Below are 24,214 nucleotides of genomic sequence, written 5' to 3'. Positions count from 1 at the left end.
GACTGCAGCGGTTCAAGAAGGCAGCTCACCACCATTTTCTCAATGGCAATTAGGGATGGGCAATAAATGCTGGCCCAGCCAGCAAAGCCCATATCCTATGAATGAATTAAAAAATAATTGCAACTATCTTCAAGGAAGGAGATAAATTGAAGTATTTTGCTCTTATCCATATCGGGAAAATTCCAGAACAGCATTCTCCTGAACTGCCCACATCCTGTTGCTCAGGAAATCCTCCCAGAGACACAGTGTGGCTTTAGAACTTCCAAAGGAACCTCCAACATGGTCTTTATTGCCAGGCAAATGAAAGAAAAATGTTGAGAATAACACCAGAAACTCTTCATTGCATTCATCGACCTGACCAAAGCATTTGTCTCGGCAAATCACGAGGCTTTGTGGATTATGCTCCAAAGTTTGGAATGTCCAAAATATTTCATCACAATCCAGTGATTGATTCATGATGATATGACTGCAACTGTCCTGAGTGTGAGATCTAAAACAGACACCTTTGAAATCCAGACTGGGGTCAAGCATGGCTGTGTGATAGCCCCGATACAATTTACAACCTACCTGACAGTGGTTATTCACGTCATCAAAGATCAACTGCCTTCTGGTGGCAGTGTTAAATATAACGCAGATGAAAAGCTCTTTAACTTCAATCAACTCTGTACCAAAACTAAACTGACCTCCGTAGCTTACACCATATATGGAGGGGGGTGGTGATATTGTCGCTGAACTAATAGTCTAGAGACGCATAGTAATGCTCTGGGGACCTGGGTTTGAATCCCATCACGGCAGATGGTGGAATTTGAACTCAATTAAAAATCTGGAATTAAAAGTCTAATGATGACCTCGAGATCATGTTCGGAAAAACCCATCTGATTCACTAATGTCCTTTAGGGAAGGAAATCTGTCATCCTTACCTGGTCCGGCCTACCTGTGACTCCTGACCCACAGCAATATGGTTGACTCTTAAATGCCCTCTGAAATGGCCTAGCAAGCCACTCAGTTGTATCAAATGCTAAAAAGTCAATAATAAGGAATGAAACCGGACAGACCACCTGGCATTGACCTAGGCACTGGAAACGGCGATGGCAAACTCAGCCCTGTTGACCCTGAAATCTCCTTATTAATATCTGGGGGATTGTGCCAGGATTGGGAGAGCTGTCTCACAGACTATTCAAGCAAAAGCCTGACATAGTCATCCTCACAAAATCATACCTTACAGATAATGTCCCAGACACCACCATCACCATCCCTGGGTATGTCCTGTCCCGCCAGCAGGACAGACCCAGCAGAGATGGTGCAGAATGGTATAAAGTAGGGAGGGACTTTTCCTGGGACTCCTCAACATCGACTCCGGACTCCATGACGCCTCCTGGCATCAGGTTAAACATGGGAAAATAAACCTTCTGCTGATTACCACATACCACCCTCCCTTAGTTGACGAATCAGTGCTCCTCCATGTTGAACACCACTTGGAGGAACCACTGAGGGTGGCAAGGGTGCAGAATGTACTCTGGGTGGGGGAACTTCAATGTCCATCACCAAGAGTGGCTCGGTAGCACCACTACTGACTGAGCTGGGCACGTCTTAAATGACATAGCTGCTAGACTGGGTCTGCAGCAGGTGGGGGTGAGGGAACCAACAAGAGGGAAAAGCCTACATGACCTCATTCTCAGCAATCTGCCTGTCGCAGATGCATCTGTCCATTACAGTATCGATAGGAGTGATCACCGCACAGTCCTTGTGAAGATGATTTTGAACAGATCTAGTAACGCAAGACTGGCAGCCATGAGGTGCTGTGGACCATCAGCAGCAGCAGAATTGTACTCAATCACAATCTGTAAAATCATGGTCCAGCAAATCCCCTGCTCTATCATTACCACCAAACTAGGGGATCAATACGGGTTCAATGAAGAGTGCAGCAGTGCATGCCAGGGGCAGCACCAGACATATCTAAAAATGAGATGTCAACCTGGTGAAGCGATAACACAGGACTACTTATGTGCCAAACAGCATAAGCAGCGCAGCAACCGATAGCAGAGCTAAGCGATTCCACAACCAACGAGTCAGATCTAAGCTCTGCAGTCCAGCCACATCCAGTCATAGATGGTGGTGGACAATTAAACAACTGGGGAAGGAGGCTCCATAAATATCCCCATCCTCAATGATAGAGGATCCCAGCACACCAGTGCAAAAGATAAGGCTGGAGCATTCACAACAATCTTCAGCCAGAAGTGCCGAGTGGATTATCCATCTCGGCCTCCTCCGGAGGTCCCCAGCATCACAGATGCCAGTCTTCAGCCAATTTGATTCACTCCACATGATGTCAAGAAATGGCTGAAGGCACTGGATACTGCAAAGGCTATAGGTCCTGACAATGTTCTGACAATAGTACTAAATACGTGTACTCCAGAACTCGTCGCGTCCTTACCCAAGCTATTCCAGTACAGCTACAACACTGGCATCTACCTGACAATGTATAAAATTACCCAAGTATGTCCTGTACACAAAAAGCAGGATGAATCCAGCCCGGCCAATTACCACCCCATCAGTCTACTTTCGACCATCAGAAAAATGATGGAAGAGGTCATCAACAGTGCTATCAAGCGGCACTTGCTTAGCAATAACCCACTCCCTGAAGCTCAGTTTGGGTTCTACCAGGGTCACTCAGCTCCTGACCTCATTTCAGCCTTGATTCAAACATGGATAAAAAAGCTGAACTCAAGTGGTGAGTTGAGAATGACTGCCCTTGACGTCAAGATAGTATTTGACCAAATGTGACATCAAGGAGCCTCAGAAAAACTAGGGTCAATGGGAATCAGGGGGAAAACTCTTCTCTGGTTGGAGTCATACCTAGCACAAAAGAAGATGGTTGTGGATATTGGAGGTCAATCATCTCAGCTCCAAGACATCACTGCAGGAGTTCCTCAGGGTAGTGTCCTAGGCTCAACCATCTTCAGCTGCTTCAGCAATGACCTTCCTTCCATCATAGGTCAGAAGTAGGGATGTTTGCCGATGATTGCACAATGCTCAGCACCATTCACGACTTCTCAGATACTGAAGTAGTCCATGTCTAAATGCCGCAAGATCTGGACAATATCCAGGCTTAGGCTGACAAGTGGTAACATTCACGCCACACAAGTTCCAGGCAATCACCATCTCCAACAAAAGAGAATCTAACCATCGCCCCTTGATGTTCAATAGCACTAGCATCACTGAATCCCCCATTATCAACATCCTGGAGGTTACCATTGATCAGAAACTGAACTGGACTAGCCAAATAAATACTGTAGCTACAAGAATAGGTCAGAGGCTAGGAATCCTGCAATGAGTAACTCATCTCCTGACTCCCCCAAACTGTCCACCATCTACAAGACACAAGTCAGGAGTGTGATGGAATACTCTCCACTTGTCTGGATGAGTGCAGCTCCAACAACACTCAAGAAGCTTGATGCCATCCAGGACAAAGCATCCTGCTTGATTGGCACTCCTTCACTGACACACAGTAGCAGCAGTGTATACCATCCACAAAATGCACTTCAGGAACTCAGCAAGGCTCCTTCAATAGCACCTTCCAAACCCACGACCACTACCATCTAGAAGGACAAGGGCGGCAGACACAAGGGAACATCACCACTTGGAAGTTCCCCTCCAAGCCACTCACCATCCTGACTCGGAAATATATCGCTGTTCCGTCACTGTCGCTAGGTCAAAATCCTGGAACTACCTCCGTAACAGCTTGCTACCAATCATTTAGAATGGCGACAACTTGGCCATCAAGCTGCATCGACGCTTTGAGTCCCATTGTTTTAATGATGAGGCAGAACGGCGGCAGAGAAGGAAAGAGAAGGAAGCAAATCCTGCATTACCTCGTGAGGTATCCTGTCCCATGTGCCCAAAGATCTGGGGGTAAAGAATTGGTTTGTTCAGTCACATCAAGTCCCATAACAGAAACTCTCAACTCTGAATAGACGTCATCCTCGAATTACGGGACAGCTGACTAGGTTTATTCAATGATCACAGGTTGTAGGAGTTCATTATTGGATTTAAAGCAAGAACTTGCATTTATATTGAGGCATCAATTGTGCACAGCAAGGTCTCAATAAACAGTAGTAAGGTGAATAACCAATATTCGAGTCACTTGCCATCGCACTAGGTGACTATTGCCATGGGAACATACAGTGTGCTAGTTTAATATCTTACCTGAGAAACAACTATTCCAACAGTACAGCTCTACTAAGGCACTCGCCAGTTTCAGCCTTGATTAATTGCTCCTGTTCCTGAGTGGAACTTTAACCTATGACCTTCTGATCATTGAGCCAGACTGTAGAAATATATTATTGGGATTAGTAGTAAATTATTAGCTGTATTGGAAGATTTCTGTCTTTAATAATAAATAACTGGATTCATGATCAGATTGTTGGTTTAGTCATTTACTTGCAGTGTTATAGGTGACCGGGTTTATCAGGTTATTTATTTCAATAACTCACACTGCCACTCTAAATCAACCCTTGCCCTCAATTCATGCTGGCATTCTCTCTCTTTGCTCACACTGGTCCTTCTCCCTCACTCCTCCTTCCAGTTCACACTGGCACTCTTTCTCCGTTCTTCCAGTCTACACTGGCTCTTTTTCCCTTACCTTCCAGTTCACACTGGCACTTACTGCCCTTCCTCTGGTTTATGATGTCTTCTTAGTTTACGTCAGTCACATACTTTCACCCTTCACTCCATTCACTATCAACCCCAATTCACTACCTCCATGTTTTGGATCTTGCATCTTGCTATTGCAGCAGCTTCTGTTTTCGCCCACTTAGGTCATATGGAGTTAGGTTGCCAATCAGTCCCCCAAGTCATTGAATGGAGAAACAGGCTTTGGTGGGGGATAAATGGCTTACCCCTTTTCTTATTTTCCCAGAGCATCAAGAGCATTAGATAAGAGTTGAGAGCAGCAACAAGAGATGACATTGCAAGCCGAACAGGAATTATGATTTTTTGCTGGCTACATGATAAAAATGCAGCACCCTTGCTTATAGGCCTTTGTTTTGCACTAATTATGTCAGCTTGGTTCAGTTGGTAAGATGCTCAACTGAGTCAGAGGTTTTGTGGCTTCAAGTCCCATTCCAGGATTTGAGAACATAAACTGGGCTGACACTTCAGTGTATTGCTGAGGGAGTGCTCCACTGTTGGAGGTGACGTCTTCTGGATGAGACATTAACCAAAGCCAGATCTGTCCCCTCAGGTGGCTGTAAAAGATCCTGTGCCATTATTAGAAAAAACGAAGAGCATATCTTGGCCAATGTACCTTCTCAGCGAACATATCTTCTGATTTTTCTCATTTGCTCTTTGCGGATCCTTGCTGTGTACACATTGGTGTTGGATTTGCTGGGAAAAAATGATCAGTCATTGAAATAAATTATTACATGATTTGAGTATTGCTGATAAAGAGGCATGTTGTCGAATATTTTCATCTTGCACTCATCAGGACAGTTGCAAGAATGCCAAATTTCAAAGGGAGCAACAATTTTTACTACATCAGAAAAAGGGGCTGATTGGTTGGCAAGTCGGTTGAGTGTGCTAAGAATTACACTAATAACCAATTTACGATAATCAGTTGGGCTCACAACGTGGCTCACTTACGCTTTATAGAAGCTACATATATTCAAATGCAGGGACCTGTCCCATGCAGACAAAAGGAACATGTCCAGCCATTGAGCCTTTTTTGAATTAAACAAAAGAGTGGGCGACAGTAGTTCCCTGGTGCACTCTCAATGCCAATGCCTCGACCAATCAGAGTCAACTTGCCAACCAATCAGCACCCTTTTCTCATATAAATTGTTGCTCCCTTTGAAATTTGGTATTCTTGCATCTATCCTGATGAGTGCAAGATGAAAAGCTTTGACAATGTGTCTCTTTTTCAGTAATACTCAAATTCTGTGCTACCAAGCGACTATCACATGATTCTCCCCATGGTAGTGCAGTTTCAAAGTACCACTTGCCATTTGTGTCACTTGTTATTACTCAAAGTAATGATGTGAGACTAGGAAGGCAATTTTTAGGGATTGTGCTGTTAGCCGTGTGTATTCAGAAAAGAGAACCATTGCTTTATAGTAAGGTTTCCATTATGCATTGATAAATAATGTCAACAGACAATTTCAACAATTCATCCCTGAAGTCTTACGAATGTCAGGAAGTAGAAGGACGGTCGAATGAAAAACAATGAAGTTGCTGTATTTTAAGAGCTCCCCTAATATTTTAGCCCGATACTGCTCAGTACGTAGGTGGGCCTTCCAGAGTAAAAGGATTGCAGGAGTTACCTCATCTCTGCCTAGGCGCTGGTATGGATGTTACTGTTAGCTTCAGTGCTGAGTAGTTGATGATTGAAGCATCATCTAGCACTTATTCCTGACTGTTGCCTGATGATCTCTGCTGGAAATGATTGCTGTGCATGATCTCTGCTGGCAAGTGCATGGGTGGATGTCAGATGAGATGATGATTGAACTTGGCTATTGGATTGACTGCTGACACTGATGAAGGTCACCTATGAAAATGGCTGTTTGAGAAAATCATAGAGGAATCCAAGCCTTGTGAAACAATATCTCTGCAACCAGGATTTGTGACCTTCAGTAGGAGAGGGAAAAGCATGGAAAAGAGAAAACAAAATGCAATGAGCAGAAAAATAGCATAAAGTAAACATTGATCCAAGATTTGTGTAACTTTCCTGCATGAGTGTTCAGACATAAATATCCAGGAAAAAGAAAGGCCTTCTGTCCACCAAAGCATACCTTCCACTACTGTAAACCTCCTAGCAAAGCTCACCTTCCAGTACCATAACTTTCCTATAAAAATTCACCCTGTAATATCTAAAATCTCCATTGAAGCTCATTTTCCCAATAACTTATTTCTTCTATTAAGATTCATCCATACAAAACTATTAAATGGTTCCTCTACCACCTTAACTCTCATTTAGTCCCTTAACTTGCCCATTGTATCACACTCTTCTATTTCTCTACTCTTCCTTCATCCCTCCTTGGCTGTTCTTTTCCAACTGTTTGAGTAAAGAAGTTTTGCTAATCTCTGCTTGTAGATCAATTTTCATTAATATAAGCACTGATCATAACATATTATTAATGCAAACAACTCAAGCTACATGTTCTTCATATTTTAAAATAATATTGAATGATTACCTCAATCCATCCGATATCTTAATAGCATAATATCTTTCATTCAGTATTTCTGAGGTCAGATTATTTAATAAAATTCAGGCATAACTTTGTTGTAAACAGAAAATGAGGTCCTGTGAAAACTTTTCTGATATATGTTGTTATCCATTTTTGCACACAAAAACCTTCATTTTATGTCTCAGCTATCAAGAACCAGGCTACAGGCCACTACATTCTGAATGGCAAAGGGGACAAACCCAAGACAAAGGTTTTTATTGAACTGGGCATAGAGTGGGCATACACCTTGGAGGATGATATAGAAACTCTTCATACAGATGGTCCTTTGCATGATCCTGTTGTGGTCCTGGTGAGTGACTCTCCTGTCATCTTATTCAGCCCTGGTACAAGAATTTTGACAAGGCTAAGAACTTCAGATCTTTGGACATTATCTTGCCCCAAGATCTCCAGATAAGTAGAAATGATGCTTGAGTTAACAGGACAACATCACTGATCCCCAGCTCCTAACGAGAAGCTGGTCACACAGAGAGTACAGTGTAGGACTTGGCCACTACAGAGTCTCACATTCCTTTCTTCGACACACACTACCTCCAATAAATACAACCTGTTTTTGTATCACAATCATTGACGTGAGGGATGTTCTGGTTGGGCATAAACACTTCAGACCTCTGTGTCTTCTAGATCAAGAAGGCCAATGATAGACAGTTGTGTATGCACGGTGTTTTACCTTTGAGCGACTCAGATTTAGCAGAGTAGTTGTTCACAGTTTAAGCAATACATTTTCAGAGCAGAGAGGGTTATGGTTTATATTAACCTGTCCCTGAATGCCATGGAGGGGGAATCCACCTTATGGTGGCAATACCTCTTTGCCAAACTCCTTCACATTAATTCTTGGGCTGTAACAGCTTACATTTCTTCAATGCAGCTAGTGTGATAAAACATCCCAAGTTGCTCCAGTGGAGTGTAATCAGATAAACATCTAGAATGAGTCAAATAAGGAGACACTAGGGCAGGCAACCAAAAGCTTGGTCATAGAGTTAGTAGGTTTTAAGCAGCATCTTAAAGGAGGAGAGCCAGGTGGGGAGATGGACAGGTTTAGGGAGGGAGATTTAGAGCTTAGGACCTAGAAAGCTGTAGGTACAATTGCCAATGATGGGGCAAAGGAAGGGGGAATGTACAAGAGGCCAGAATTGAAGGAACACAGAATCCTCACAGGATTGTAGAGCTGGAGGAAGTTACAGAAATAGGAAGGAGAAAAGCCATGGAGGTATTTGAACATAAGGAATTCTATAACAAGGCATTTGGATGATTGGGAGCCAGTCAATGTAGGCCAGTGAGCACAGGGGGATGGGTGAGTGGGATTTGGTGAGAGATGTGATGTGGGCAGCAGAGTTTTGGATGAGCTCAAGTTTACTGAGGTTGGAAGACTAGAGGCTGGCCAGGACAGCATTGGAATAGGTTTACAGCAGCAAATGAACTGAGGCAAAAGCAAAGACAGGCAATGTTATGGAAATGGAAATAGGCGGCCTTGTGATGGAGAGGGCACGGAAAGCTGAGCTCATGGTTAGATAGGGCCACAGTTGATGATGAGGAAGTTTGGGGTGGTTGAAAACACAAAGTGATTGGTACAATGTGAGCTGCCTTATTCCACCATGCTGAAGGTAGATGCTCTGGGCAGTGAAAAGGACAATGGAATGTTGGCCTTTATTTTAAGGGCATTGAATCACCACCTGGAAAATGTATTCTTCAGTTGCATATAGTTTTGGTCAGATCCCATCTGGGCTATTGTGTTCAGTTTTTGGTTCTCGATCTCAGGAAGGCTATGGATTCATAGAATGATACAGAACAGAATAAGGCCATTCTGTCCATTGTGTAGTTCCTTGAAAGAGTTATCCAATTTGTCCCACTCCCATGTTCGGTCCTCCAGAAGTTTGTTATTATGCTCCCCACTGTTTTGTACATTTCTGTTTCATTCCATCTGTAAGCTTTGAAATTATGCATTGTGTGCCCAAGCATAGGTGGCTCATATATATCACAAAGAGCAGTGATCTCAATGCCGATCCTTGGGGTATACTACTGCACATCTCCGTCCTATCGGAAAAATAACTGTTTAGCACTGTTCTCTGCTTTCTGTTCCTTAGCCAATTTTGTATCCATACAGTCACAGCCCTTTGTTCTCATGGGTTTGCTGATCCACCATTCAACAAGATCACCCTTTTCTTCGATGGGAAAATAGACTGTGAAGTGGACTCAACCAAGCTTCGAAACAATTTAGGCAGGTTAAATGAATGGGCAAGAATGTGGCAGATGGAATATAATGTGGGTAAATATGAAGTTATCTTTGGTAGGAAAAATAGAAAAAAACTATATTTTAAATGATGAGAGATTGGGAAATGTTGAGTTAACATGAAGATACAGCAAGCAATTAGGAAAACAAATGGTATGTCAGCCTTTATTACAAAAGGACTGGCTTACAAGAGTAAAGAAGTCTTATTACAATTGTACTAAGTTTTGGTGAGACCATACCTGGAGTGCTATGTTGTTTTGGTCTTCTTAGCTAAGGAAAGATATACTTGCCTTAGAGGGAGTGCAACAAAGATTCACTCAACTTATTCCTGTGAGGAGAGATTGAGTAGATGAAGTCTATATTCCCAGAGTTTATAATAATAAGAAGTGATCTTATTAAAACATAAAAACTCTAAAGGGCTTGAGAAGGTAGAGGCTGGGAGACTCTTTCTCCTGACTAGATTTGTTTAGAACTAGCTGTCACAGCTTCAAAATAAGGTTTCAGTCATTTAGGACTGAAAGGAAGAGAAATTTCTTCACTTGTAATATTTCAAACCTTTCGAATGCTCTACCCCGGAGAGCAGTGGATGCTCATGGATACTCAGTATTTGAATTATTCAGGTCAGGGATTTATAGTTTTGTAAATACTAAGGGAATCAGGGGATATAGGGATAGCAGGGGAAGTTCTATTTGAAGTAGAAGATCAGCCATGATCCACAGGCTCAAGGGGCTCCAAGACCTACCCTTATTGCTTATGTTCTTATGTGATAGTTCATCAAACATCTTTTGAAAGTCCACATGCACCAACTGTTTTACCCTCACCCATTGTGTCTGTTACTTCAGCAATGAAATTAATCAAGTTAGTCAAATACGATTTACTTTTAGCAAGTCAATGCTGGCTTTTATTCATTAACCCATAACTTTGCAAGTGTCAATTAATTTTCTCTCATATTATTGTCTTTAAAAGTTTCCACATTGCTGATGTGATACTGCCTGGCCTGTAGATGCCAGGTTTATCCCCCGCTGCTTTTTTAAACTGGGTTATGACATTTGCAATCCTCCAGTCTTCTGGCACCACCCTATATCTAAGGAAAATTGGAAGACGGTGGCCAGTAGCTGCAAAATTTCCACCGTTGCTTCCCTCAGCAATCTAACACGCATCCCAAATAGACCAGGTGACTTTTTCTTTGAGCTCTATCAAACTTTTATCTATTTTTCTATTATCTTTTATCTATTTTTACCATATACAATTTATCTCCTATATCCTCCTTCAATGTGGTTTTGGGAGAATCCTCTTCTCTAGTGAAGACAGATACAAAGTACTCATTTAATTCCTCAGTCATGCCCTCTGCCTCCACAAGAAGATGTCCTTTTTGGTTCCTGATCAGCTCAACCTTCTTTGATTGTCCTTTTAGTATGTATATGTAATAAAGACCTTGGGTTCCCTTCTATGTTATCCTCTAATGTATTCTCATACATGTTCTTTGCCCCTTTTATTTCCCTTTTCAGGTGCCCCTGGTACATTTAGTTCTCTACTGAACCAAGAATCTAATATTTATCATAAGATTTATTTTTTTGTTGCATTTTGGCCATGCAGTGAGCTCTAGTTTTGGATGCCCTTCCCTTCCTCCTTACGGGGATATGTCTAGTCTGCACCTGAACTATCTCCTCTCTGAAGGCCTACCATTATTCATTTCATGTTTTACATGCCAGTCTTTGATTCTAATCTACCTGTGCCAGATTCCTTTGCAACTCATTGAAATTAACCCTCCTCTAGTTGAGTATTTTCACATTTTGGCCCAGATTTTCACTGGGTTGAGCCAGGCTCAGAGCCCACTTTTTTAAAATTTGTCCCTAATTGAGAACTGAGTGGCTTGCTAGGCCATTTTAAGAGTCAACCACATTGCTGTGGATCTAGAGTCACGTGTAGCCAGATCAGGTAAGGACAGCAGATTTTTTCTTCCCTAAAAGGCATTAGTGGATTTTTCTGAAAATCATTTCATGGTCATCATTAGATTTTTAGTTCCAGATTTTTATTGCATTCAAATTTCACCATCTGCCATGGCAGGATTCGAACCCAGGTCCCCAGTGGATTACCCTGGGTATCTGGAGTACTAGTTAAGTGACAATAATTCTACACCACTGCCTCTCCCACTTTCAGTACTCCAGCCTTTGCTAGCTCCATTGTGGGGCTGGGCATCTGAAAACTGTTTCAACTGAAGCAGACACTTGTTTTTCCAGATTGCCTCCTTATGAATCCTAGGCTGAGTTCCAAAAATGACAAATGCATTCAACTCAGCAGGTAATATTTAGATAGCTTACAAGGGAGTGAGAGCTGTTATTTGATTGACATCTCTAATACCTTGTAGTAAGTTATTTTTGCATTGTGGTTTGTGTATTATTTACACAAGATTAAAAGGTGCGAAGTGGAAAAAAAGTTTCTGACATTGATACTATGAATGGCTGTAGTTGATTGACACTTTACAGAGGTTGCAAGCTGAGCAGTTGTTTTTTTCAAAGTATCTTTTCAAAACCTCTGCTTATGTTATCAGTTTCAAGATCATTTCAAATAATTGACAGACTTGTCAATGGCTCATTGGTTCCTCCTTAATGGGGACGGCTTTGTTGAGCAGGAACTTTTCTAATTCCCACTTCTTGTTCCCTTCACGAAAATCCGGCCCATGATTTTTTTCTTGTCCCTTTCCATAACTGTTCTAAACCTAATGACATTGTGATAACTCTTTAACAAATGCTGTCCCCATTGAAACAAACTCCATTTGTTCCACTTTTTCCCTAGAATTAGATCCAGCACTGCTTCCCTCCTTGTTGGACTGTATACATTCTGATCAAGGAAGTTCTCTTTACACATCTCAGAAATTCCTTCAGCTCTTTACACTGTTATTTTCCCATCCTACAACAGGATAATTAAAGTCCTCCATTACCACTATAAAGTTCTTGCATCTTTCTGCTGTTTGCCTGAAAATTTGCTCTGTTATCCCCTTCTGGCCATTTGGTGGTCTTTGATTTACATCCAATAGTAATAGCCTTATGGTACAATAGGTAACATCCTTGCCTCTGAGCCAGGAGCTGGGGTTCAAGTCCCACTCCAGGACTTGATGGCTACCGAAGGTGTGGTCATAAATGTAGCTGAACAGGTTGAGCATTAACCTGCAAATCCTTCCAACACATGCCAATGGCAGGGCTGGTAAGATTGGGAGAGATTCCTAATCAACCATGTGACGGAAAGAAATTGGAGCCTCTACCATCACAATCCATAGCTCCAGATTATGACATGTATGTTGCCCCAGCAAATCTGACTACTTGGGGGGCTGGTTGGCTCAGTTGACTGGACAACCAGCGTGGATCATATTGGTGCCAACAGCATGGGGGGTTGACCCTTCTTCCGGCTGGAGTGGATTTGGGAGCTGCCTCCTTGCCCTATCCGAGGTGGAGGTCAGACCAGTATTTGGGTGGAGAGCTCAAGAGGAAATGTAATATTGCTATATTGTTCCTCAATTTTAACCACATAGATTCTGTCTTTGAACCCTCAAATACATCATCTCTTTCCAATAGTGCAACAGTATCTTTGCACTACACCTGCCAACCCCTCCATGTTTTTTATTCCCTATCATTCCTGAATACTTTATAATCAGGAACATTAAAAGCCCATTCTTTCCCTTGTTGGATCCAGGTGTCCATTACTGTCACTATATCATAATGATGTATGGCTACTTGTACATGCAGTTCACCAACCATATTTACCACACTGACCATTTATGTGCATGCAGTCTAGACCCATCTTGGTCTGCCTCACATTTCACCCTGTCAGATCCCTCCTGTTTCTGAACTACTCTTTATTCAAATGTCATTTGTCTCTGTCAGTTCTCTGTGCAACTTGTATCTCATCTGCAATGCTTCATCCTGGTGCCCTTCCCCTGATAAATTAGTTTAAACCCTCCCCCAACTACTAGTTAATTACCCAAAAGGACATTAGTGTCAGTCCAGCTGAAGTGCAACCCATCTAATTTAACAGGTCTTGAGACTGTCCCAGAACTGGTCTCAGCATCCAAAGAGACTGAAGCTCTGTCTCCTCTACCAGTTCTGTAGCTACACATTAGCCTGTATTATCTTATTGTTCCGATAGACATGGCGTGTGACACTGGGAGTAATCTGGAGATTACTAATGTTCTGCTCTTTAACTTATTCCCTAACTCCTGAAATTCTGTATGTAGGACCTTAACCCTTTTCCTAATTATGTTATTAGTTTCAACATGCAAAATGTTCTGCTCTGTTCAGTGGTGTCATTTATCCTGGTGCCTGGGAGGTAACATACCATGTAAGACTCACATCGGCAGCTGCAGCAATGCATGTCTATTCCCTGACTATTGAATTCCCTATTTTATTTTACACTTCATTGCGTCCACCTGTATGATCATTTTTTCCAAGGTGGTGAGGATGTGCTGTAGGCTTCATCCAACACCCCACACCAGCCCACATCACACCACCATGACCGATCCACCTCCCCTGCCCAAGTGATAGCTGGTATTCTGGTATGCAATGCTGATAACTGGTTTGAAACAGCCATATTTCTAGAGAATTTCTGTATTGCCTACCCCTTGCTATCCTGTCAAATGGTCACCTACTTACTATCCTCCTGAACTCTGCAACTGCAGTGTAACCACCCCCTGAATGAGCATTCCAGGAAATTCCTGGCTTCCACATGCCTGTTCCCCAAGCTCAAAGCAACTGGGGGCACTTCCCAAATATGAAGTTATCTGAGACACATGAAGCAAATAGATTTTTGCTTGATGCAATTTGGATCACTATCATTTTTGTATTCTCTGATGCGTTAGTTTTAATTTTATCCAACAAATCTAATTAATTATTATGCCTATTTTATAAGTTCCTTATTTACTTTTGCCCCTTGGTATAAATTACTTAGCACCTCCATCCTCCTGAGCACTGATTTCCCACTCTCAGCAAATTCCCTTTGTCATTCTAGTTAGCAAGCCACTCCATTTAGCAGATTGATCAAGCTCTCACCCAGCTATGTGAGTTATTGGCCAAGGCACAACACAGACTCACCAGACTGATACCAGTGCTTAGAAAGTTAAATTATGAGGACAGGTCACAAAGATTTAGCCTGTATTCCCTTGACTGTACAAAATTGAGGGGTGATCTGGTCAAGGTGTTTAAAATGTCATAAAAGTTTGATGAGGTAGGTTCAGAGCAACTATTTCATCTAGTGGGGGCATCAAGAGCAAGGGGACTTAACTTTAAAATTATTGTGAGACCATTTGGGAGAGAAATTGGGAAGCATATTTTTATACAAATTGTGATAAAAATATGGAACATTATCCCTCAAAAGTTCATGGATGTTAGGATAATTGGACTATTGTTAAGTAATGGAGCTAAAACTAAGGTAAATGGAGTTAAGATAGCCATAATTTGATTGAATGGCAGGGGCTGAGGGGCCTACTCCTGTTCCCCTGATCCTCTGTTCCTATGAGACGTGAGGCAAAGCTGCAGGAAGCTGGCTGGCTATGCAAACACTCACTCTTAAAATCAGCACTGCAGGCCCACCCTGAGTAGGTTGCAGAAAGGCAAGCAGTTGCTGGAGATCCGCATTTCAGACTGTTAAAATCACTGTTCAACAGGACATGGTGTGCATCCATGCTGTGGATGGTAATTTCTTTTTTTCTTGTTCAGGGGATGTGAACATTGCTGGAAAGGCCAGCATTTGTTTCCCATCCTTAATTGTTCTTGAGAGGGTAGTAGTAAATTGCAAAATTTATGAATGCTGTGCTACTCATGAGGAGCTCTCTATACCTGGTACTTAGCTCTGCTTTTCAGTTGTTTCATGACCACCTAGTAACTATTATCTAATGGTAAGTTTTGCAACGGTTGCTGAGATCAATTTGAGTAAATGACTGTAAGCATGGAATTATATGAAAGCAAATCATTTTTGACTAACTTGATGGAGTCCTTTCATGAAGTAAGAGAGAGTTAATGAAGGTAATGCGATTGAAGTTGTAGATGGAGGCATTCAAAAGGCGCATTATAAAGTATCACATGATAGACTTGTTAGCAAAACTGAAGTCCATGGATTAAAGGGACAGTGGCAGCACATATACAAAATGGGCTATGAGACAAAAAGCAAAGTAGTTGTGAACAGTTGTTTCAGGATCGAGGGAAATGTACAGTGCTTTCTGGCAGGAGTTGGTTTTAGGATCACTGCTCTTTCTTATATATATATATGTATATATCAATGACCTGGACTTGGGTATACAGGGCATAGTTTCAAAGTACAGATGACACAAAATTCAGAAATGTATTAACAGTCAGGGGTAGAGTAACAGACAGATGAAATATGCCGACACATCTCAGATACAATATAACAGAGAGAATTGTGAAGTGATGCATTTTTTAGGAAGAATGTGAAGAGAGAATATAAATTGAATTGTATATGATTAAAAGGGATGTAGGTACAGAGAGAAGTTATGCTAAACATAACTTTACAAAACACTGGATAGGCCTCAGCTGGAGTATTGTGTCTGATTCTCAGCACTACACTTTATGAAGCTTGACAAGTGCCTTCAAGAGAGTATAGAGGAGACTTACAAAAAATGGGACCAGCAATTAAAAGCTTCAGTTACATGGAAGGACTGGAGAAGCTGGTTAGTTTGCCTAAGAGCAGAGAAGGTTAAGGGGAGATTTAATAAAGGTGTTCAAAGTCATAATTTTGGGTCGATTGGCCTCCTGTGCTATAAGATTGAATGAAGATAGTGCCAAGATGGCAGGCTCAGTGATGGAAGTTTGCAACTAAGTGGGGCAGATTCAGTAAATCGCTACCTGAAACAGAGAGAATCAAATTCCACAAGACTTACTGTAAATAATTGAGCAACCAGTCTGGTTCATTAATGGAACCTGGAGAGACAGACCTGTCACTGAGGCTAAATTCCTCCCCCTCAGCTCCAAATGACCCAGCAAGCCAAACCCCTACCTGATAGGATGGTCCTGGCTTGATAAACAGTACAAAGCTCTGTGAAGGTTGACTGCATGGATTTGGTGAGTTAAATTCCAATACTCCTCCTGTGCACACATGGTGGTCCCTAAGTCTTGGTTCTGTATACTTGTGCCTAAATTCTCTGGACATAGTTAAGTGGGGTCTGTCCCCAGAGAAAGAGAGTGCACACTTTCTATCAGTCAAATCAAGCCCCTACCTGTGTAGATTTCCCAGCGATGAAAACAGAATATGTTGGAAACACTCAGCAGATAAGGCAGCATCTTCGGAGCAAGAACCAATGATGACATTTCACGTCCATGACCTTTCATCAGAACTGGAAGATGTTGGAAATGAGCAACGTCTAAGCAGTTACAGAGCCAGGGGAAGGTGAGCTTGAAAATAACAGGAGAGAAAGATCAATGATGGGCGGAAAGGGGTGGGGAGGGCAGGAGTGATTAAGTGACAAAAGTGATGATCATACAACACGAAAGAGGTAATAGTGAGACAAGTATAGAAACACAAGGGGCGAAATTTTATAGCCCCATTGCAGCGTGCCTCCCCCTGCTGGATGTGGGAAGCCTTACATGGCTGTTTACATATTTACATATCTCCATTCAGTTCGGTGGGACCGTAATGTTCTGCCGGGCGGGAGGGACCGTAAAATCCTGGCCAATGGGACCCCCTGTCGCGGCAGAGCCAGTGTTGGAAAATGCGGTGAGCCGTTCAAAATTCCATTGACTTCAGCAGAACTGATATATCCTGCCGACAGGAGGGGCTGTAAAATTGCGCCCAAGATTTCTCAGTAGCTTGGTTTGACGACTTTTAAATATGATGATAAATTTCCAAATGTCAGACCGAAATGATTCCCGCAGATATTTAGATGTGGAATCTTCAGCAATCCATACATAACATGGATGGTGGCTTTGCAACTGTCCTTTTAAACCTTCCATTTCTTTCAGATTATTCCTCGGAATAATAGCACAAAATCTACACTCACTTATAACTACATTATTCATGAGGACTCCTTGCCAACCATCAGCAACAATAATGTACTTCAGGAAGATATCCATGCATTTGAATGGGCTTTGAAGAGCTGGTCCCAGTGCTCCAAACCATGTGGTGGAGGTAATTCTGTCTGAAACTTGAAGTGAAACATGAATCTCTGTCTCACCAGTGTTTTTACTTTGATGATTTTTGAGTATAAAGCGATACCGGTTAGCCATGTCTCAATAGCAAATGCTCTCATCTCTGAGTCAGATGGTTGTGAATTCAATTCTCACTCCAGAAACCTGAGCAGACAATTCTGGCTGACAGTTCAGAACACTACCGAGGGCATGCTGTATTGTTGAAGGTGCCATCATTCAGATTATGGGCCGTTACTTCTGAGCTCCCGAGCGTCGGACTGGGGGCTGGGGTTACCCCAAAGATGCGCTGGGGAACCTCTCTCAGAACTTCACAGGTAAGGTTTGCACAGCATTTGCCCTGAAGTGCAAACTTCCCCTGGGCAATTGCCCTGTGTTAGGAACCATTTGAAAATGTGATTTAAATTGCAAATTTTGGATGGTTCTGACTGGGTTACACCAATAGTTACCCAGAAAAAGTTCGAAGAATTAATGCTTCTTCTAACTTCTGTGCAACTATCGTACAGACCCAATCAGAACCCCCATAGGACTGCCCTCAAGCTCCCCACCTTGTGACTTGACTATTCCCCCACCGCAACCACCCCCCCCCCCTACCCCCCCCCCCCCCCCCCACCACCGCCCCACCCTGCTGATTCCCACCAGGGGTCGCCCCCAATCCCCTCGACTACTCCACCCACAGGATTCGCCCCACCCTCATGGGATTCCTTCCCTTCCCCCAGGCCTGACCTGACCAAGGCCCAACCCTCCCCCCTCAGCCTGACATGACCACTACCCCCTCAGGTCCAACCAGACTTGACCCCCACTCCCCTCCTCCAAGGCTCAACACACCCCTCCCCCAACCCCACCCCCGAGGCCTACCCCACAGAGGCTTGACCCTCTCCTCCTGCAACACACCACCCAGGCCCGACCTGACCCAAACCAAGTCTAGACCACATCCCTGATGCCCTCCCCATCACCCCCCAAGACCCAACACCATCATCCCTGAGGCCTGACCCCACCCCCCCCTCCCGTGATAGTGCCATAAAAAATGGCACTTTGACTCTCTTGCGCTTTAAAGCTGGCCCTGGGGACACACTTCACTGCCTGGAACTTGCCTGGCCTGAGTTGGAAGGTCGAGCGAGACAGGCTGGAAAAAAAATACTTAAGTATTTGGGCACGGAGTGGCAATCCGAAGTCTGCCCAGCACTTCAAGGTGAAGGTGCACCACCACCTTCTTAGGATAACTGAGAGGGCCAATAGATGCTAATCTGCCAATGATACCTAGTACCTGAGAATGAGTAAATAAAAAGATGAGGAAAGGGATGGAGGGAAGGATTCAGCAAGTCACTTTGTACGGTTATGTGTATGTATAATACAATAGTGCGGGTTGTACTTGCTTGTAAAGGGGACTAAACTTTTGTTATTAGGTTTTCAGTACACGAAGTATGGATGCCGTCGGAAGACTGACAATAAAATGGTTCATCGTAGCTACTGTGATGCAGACAAAAAGCCAAAACCTATCCGTAGGATGTGTAACCTGCAAGAATGTACGTTGCCTGTGTAAGTACCAACTCTTGCTGGCATCTTCTCCATTTACCACCCTACTTGAAAATCCACTCTCTATTTTTTCTGAATGGTAGCTGGTTCTGAGAATTTTTGGATTCAATCAGGCTGGATACAATCAGGGAAACAATTTTCTCCTTGGCACCAATGGTGTTCCTGAACACTGATAGTGCCAAGGGGGGGCTAACTGTTTTTCTTGGCATTACTGGTAAATGGCTGAATGCTAAATGGTTTACAGTTTCCAGTTTTTGTTGCTGAGCAGTGGAGGTAAAGGCCATTGGGAAACATAACTCTGAAGTTTTCCACAACTGTTTATCACAGTGAAAATTCTTTACAACCCATTTCCTCTTAGCTGAAATCCTAGCCACAGCTGGCATGTGCCATTGGAAGCACAACAAAACAGTTCCCTTTGTGCAATGTGACCAATGATTTGCTACTGAGCCTGGGTTCCCAGCCTCCCCCCTTCACAGCAGCAGACCCTTCAGGTCTAAACCCTGACATTTATGAAGGGCTACTCAGCTGATGTTGGGGTAGACTCCAAGTTCACTCGAGTGGATCCTGAGTCTGCTCAAACATAAGACCCAGACACTGTCCTAGAGGTTGGGTGAGTCAGGGAGGAGGCAGCGGAATTGTTTCCATGGACTAGATGGGAGACCAATGCCTGCAAGGCTGTGAAGGTTGCGACCATTCAGAAAGCTACAGTGCAGCTCACACCAGCTGCCAGCTGGGCAACTGTTCCACTGAGTGTGTATTGGGCGAAACTGCTGGCAGAGTTAGGAACTTTTCCAGATGTATTCTGCTGATGTGGTAAGAGAGTGGAGGACTGCCTTCAGTTGCTGGAGAAATGATTGCACTGAAAAAACTGGATGGAATCCTGAAGGCATTATGTTCCACCCCAATAAGGGAATATGGTGGCGAAGCGGCAGTGTCAGTGGAAATCCAGAAGTCCAGGCTGATGGTCTGGGGGGCAAGGGTTCAAATCCCACCAGGGCAACTGAATAAATTTAAATTCAATTCTGGTACTCCCACCACCCCCTACCCACCCCAGATGCACTGTCCTGGAGCTTGGAAGTTATGGCCCACTGTGGATTAACAGTGTAAATGCAGTATGTGTTAACAGTGTATATGAGAGCAGGGTGTGGTTAGTACACAGCTCGTGTGTGTGCAGTATGTGTTAACTGTGTACAGCCTGTGTGAGTGTGCTTGTATGGATAATGTGCAATCTGTGTGGGTGTAGTGTGTGTGGTTAGTGTACAGTGTGTGTGGATAGTGTATAGTATGCAAGTACATTATCTATGGATAGTGAACAGTTTGTGCTAATTTAGTGTGTGTGAGTAGTGTGCGCGGATTGTATATGGTCTGTCTGGGAATGTGTGGGAATGTATATAGATGGCTGTGAGTACAGTGTGTGTGGATCATATACAGTCCCTTCCCACCTACATCTGTGATTCCTCTGACACCTTATGTCACATCAACAATTTCCAGTTCCCTGGCCCCAACCACCTCCTCTTCACCATGGACGCCCAACCCCTCATCACCTCCATCCCCCAGCGGGATGGTCTGAGGGCTCTCAGCTTCTTCCTCGAACAAAGGCCCGAACAATCCCCATCCACCACTACTCTCCTCCGTCTGGCTGAACTTGTTCTCACACTGAACAATTTCTCCTTTAATTCCTCTCACTTCCTCCAAATAAAAGGTGTGGCTATGGGTACCCGCATGGACCCCAGCTATGCCTGTCTCTTTATGGGGTATGTGGAACATTCCTTGTTCCAGTCCTTCTTCGGCCCCCTCCCACAACTCTTTCTCCGGTACATCAATGATTACTTCGGTGCTGCTTCATGCCCTCGTCGGGACCTGGAAAAATTTATTAATTTTGCTTCCAATCTCCACCCCTCCATCATTTTCACATGGTCCATCTCTGACACTTCCCTTCCCTTCCTTGACCTCTCTGTCTCAATTTCTGGTGATAGACTGTCCACCAATATCCATCACAATCCTACCGACTCTCACAGCTACCTCGACTACAGCTCCTCACACCCCGCTTCCTGTAAGGACTTCATCCCATTCTCTCAGTTCCTTTGCCTCCATCGCATCTGTTCTGATGATGCCACCTTCAAAAACAGTTCCTCTGACATGTCCTCCTTCTTCCTTAGCCGAGGTTTTCCAACCACAGTAGTTGACAGGGCCCTCAACCGTGTCCAGCCCATCTCCCGCGCTTCCGCCTTCATGCCTTCTCCTCCCTCCCAGAAACATGATAGGGGCCCCCTTGTCCTCACTTATCACCCCACCAGCCTCCACATTCAAAGGATCATGCTCCACCATTTCCGCCAACTCCAGCATGATGCCACCACCAAACACATCTTCCCTTCACCACCCCCCACCCCGGCAGCATTCCATAGAGATCATTCCCTCTGTGACACCCTGGTCCACTCCTCCATCACCCCCTACTCCTCAACCCCTTCCTGCGGCACCTCCCCACACGAACGCAAGATATGCAACACCTGCCCCTTCACTTCCTCTCTCCTCACCGTCCAAGGGCCCAAACACTCCTTTCAAGTGAAGCAGCATTTCACTTGCATTTCCTTCAACTTAGTCTACTGCATTTGTTGCTCCCAATGCGGTTTCCTCTACATTGGAGAGACCAAACGCAGACTGGGTGACCGCTTTGCAGAACACCTTCGGTCTGTCCGCAAGCTTTACCCTCCCTGTCGCTCGCCATTTTAACACTCCACCTTGCCCGCTCGCCCACATGTCTGTCCTTGGCTTGCTGCATTGTTCCAGTGAAGCTCAACACAAACTGGAGGAACAGCACCTTATCTTCCGACTAGGCACTTTACAGCCTTCTGGACTGAATATTGAGTTCAAAATTTTAGATCATGAACTCTCTCCTCCATCCCCACCCCCTTTCCGTTTCTTCCCCCTCCTCCTTGTTTTTTCCAATAATTTATATAGATTTTTCTTTTCCCACCTATTTCCATTATTTTTAATGTATTCCACCGATCATTTATCTTTGCCTTTTATGCCCTTTTAGTCTTATTTCACCCCATCCCCACTAGAGCTACCTTGCTTGTCCTGCTATCCATTCTTAATTAGCACATTCCTTTAGATAATATCACCACCTTCAACACCTCTTTGTTCCTTTGTCTGTGACATCTTTTGGTTATCTCCTATCACTGCTTGCTTGTCCCAACAACCACCCCCCCAACCTTCTCTCTCCCCCACCACGCCCCCCCCCCCCACCCATCCCCTTAATCCAGCTTATATTTCACCCCTCTCCTATTTTTACTTGGTTCTGTTGAAGAGTCATGAGGACTCGAAACATCAACTGTACTCTTCTCTGCCGATGCTGCCAGACCTGCTGAGTTTTTCCAGGTATTTTTTATTTTTTGTTTTGGATTTCCAGCATCCGTAGTTTTTTCCTTTTTATACAGTATCTGTGAGTACAGTCTGTGTGAGTGCAGTCGTGTGGATAATGTACAGTGTGTGAATAGTTAACAAACTGTGTGAGTACGGTGTTTTTGGATGATGTCGTCGTTGTGAGTACAATGTGTGTGGATAATGTCTGTGTGAGTAGTTTGTGTGGATAGTTTACCAAGTGTGAGTTCAGTATGTGTGGAAGGTGTACTATCTGTGTGAGTACAATGGATAGTTCATGACGTGTGAGTATAGTGTGTTTGGATAATGTACAGTGTGTCTGGATAATGTACAGTCTGTGTGAGTACAGTGTGTGTGGACAGTTTACGATGTGAGTATAATGTATATGGATAATGTACAGTCTGTGTGAGTACAATGAGTATGGATGGTGTACAGTCTGTGAGGATAGTGTGTGTATACTAACTATACAGTTTGTGTAGATAGTGTACAGTGTTTGCAAGGACATTGTGTATGAATATTATAGAGTCTGTGAGTACAGTGTGTGAGAGTACATGGTGTGTGGATAGTGTATCTTGTGTGTGGATACTGTATTGTGTGAATGAGTAAAGTGTGTGTATAGTGTGCTCTCTGTGATACTGTATGTATATAGTGTACAGTGTGTGTGGAAAGTGAACAGTGTGTGAGTACTGTATGTGTATTGTGTAGAGTGTGTGTGAGTACAGTGTGTGTTAATACAGCCTGAGTACCTAGTGTGTATGGACTGTATATGGTCTGCATGAGAACAGTGTGTGGGGATGATGTAGTCTGCCCAGCATGTGTTCACAGTGTACTGTCTCTGTGAGTACAGTCAATGTGAGTACAGTCTGTGGGAGTACAGTGTGTGGATATTAGGCAGTCTGTCAAGTGCTGTATGTGAATAATGTGTGTAAATATGTTGTATGTGTGGATTTTGTACATAAGAAAGCAGGTACCTCTTTATCCCTGACCTACTATGTTAGCAGATATAAGAGTAAATAAGCCTCACTGTGATTGTCTATCCAATTAATTTAGTCACTGTGCCGATATCAATTTCTGAAATAACCTTAAACAATTACAGATACAACCTTTAATTCATTAGCTCTTCCTAGACTGGTTTGAAAGCCCTCAACAATCCCCAGTGACCTATTACTGATCTCCTGTTTGTTCAATAAAGTACTCGGTTAATGCTCAGAATATTATAAGGATCTCTGCAAATTGATTTGATTTGGTGTTGCCTCTTACAGTTGGATAGCAGAGGAATGGGAACATTGCACAAAATCCTGTGGGAGCTTTGGGTACCAAATCCGCACTGTTCGCTGTGTGCAGCTGCTGACCGATGGAAGGAACCGTTCAGTACACAGTAAATACTGCACTGGAGAACACCTGGAGAACCGCCGAGCTTGTAATCGAATGCCCTGCCCAGCACAATGGAAGACAGGACCCTGGTTAGAGGTCAGTGAGCAGGCAGGCTTCATAGAAAATGCAACAATCGTTTTTTTTAAATCAACAGGCTTCATTATGCATCCCAAGCTGTGCCATTGGTTCTGTTAGGGAGTTGCATCTCATGGTGGGGGAGAATAGTAGTTAAAATGGTGACACCCTCTACGCAGTAAACAAGTGTTCAATAAGAAATAATGACGTCTTGCAGTTTCTCAGTTGTGCAG

At 43.5% G+C, this 24,214-nt stretch overlaps 1 protein-coding gene across 1 annotated transcript in view; it reads left to right on the top strand.

Annotated features, from left to right (window-relative positions):
* Window positions 1-24,214, top strand: part of adamts3 (ADAM metallopeptidase with thrombospondin type 1 motif, 3) — a 434,436-nt gene that overhangs the window by 393,412 nt on the left and 16,810 nt on the right. The window contains exons 17-20 of the mRNA XM_041185298.1: window positions 7,367-7,530; window positions 17,433-17,598; window positions 19,022-19,154; window positions 23,795-24,002. Of these exons, the coding sequence (XP_041041232.1) occupies window positions 7,367-7,530; window positions 17,433-17,598; window positions 19,022-19,154; window positions 23,795-24,002 (671 nt within the window). The remainder of the gene's footprint in view (window positions 1-7,366; window positions 7,531-17,432; window positions 17,599-19,021; window positions 19,155-23,794; window positions 24,003-24,214) is intronic.

This window comes from Carcharodon carcharias, chromosome 4 (genome assembly GCF_017639515.1).
Source record: "Carcharodon carcharias isolate sCarCar2 chromosome 4, sCarCar2.pri, whole genome shotgun sequence".
Lineage (NCBI taxonomy): Eukaryota > Metazoa > Chordata > Chondrichthyes > Lamniformes > Lamnidae > Carcharodon > Carcharodon carcharias.
The sequence above is the reverse complement of the archived record's forward strand: the minus strand, read 5'-3'. Positions and strand labels throughout refer to the sequence as shown.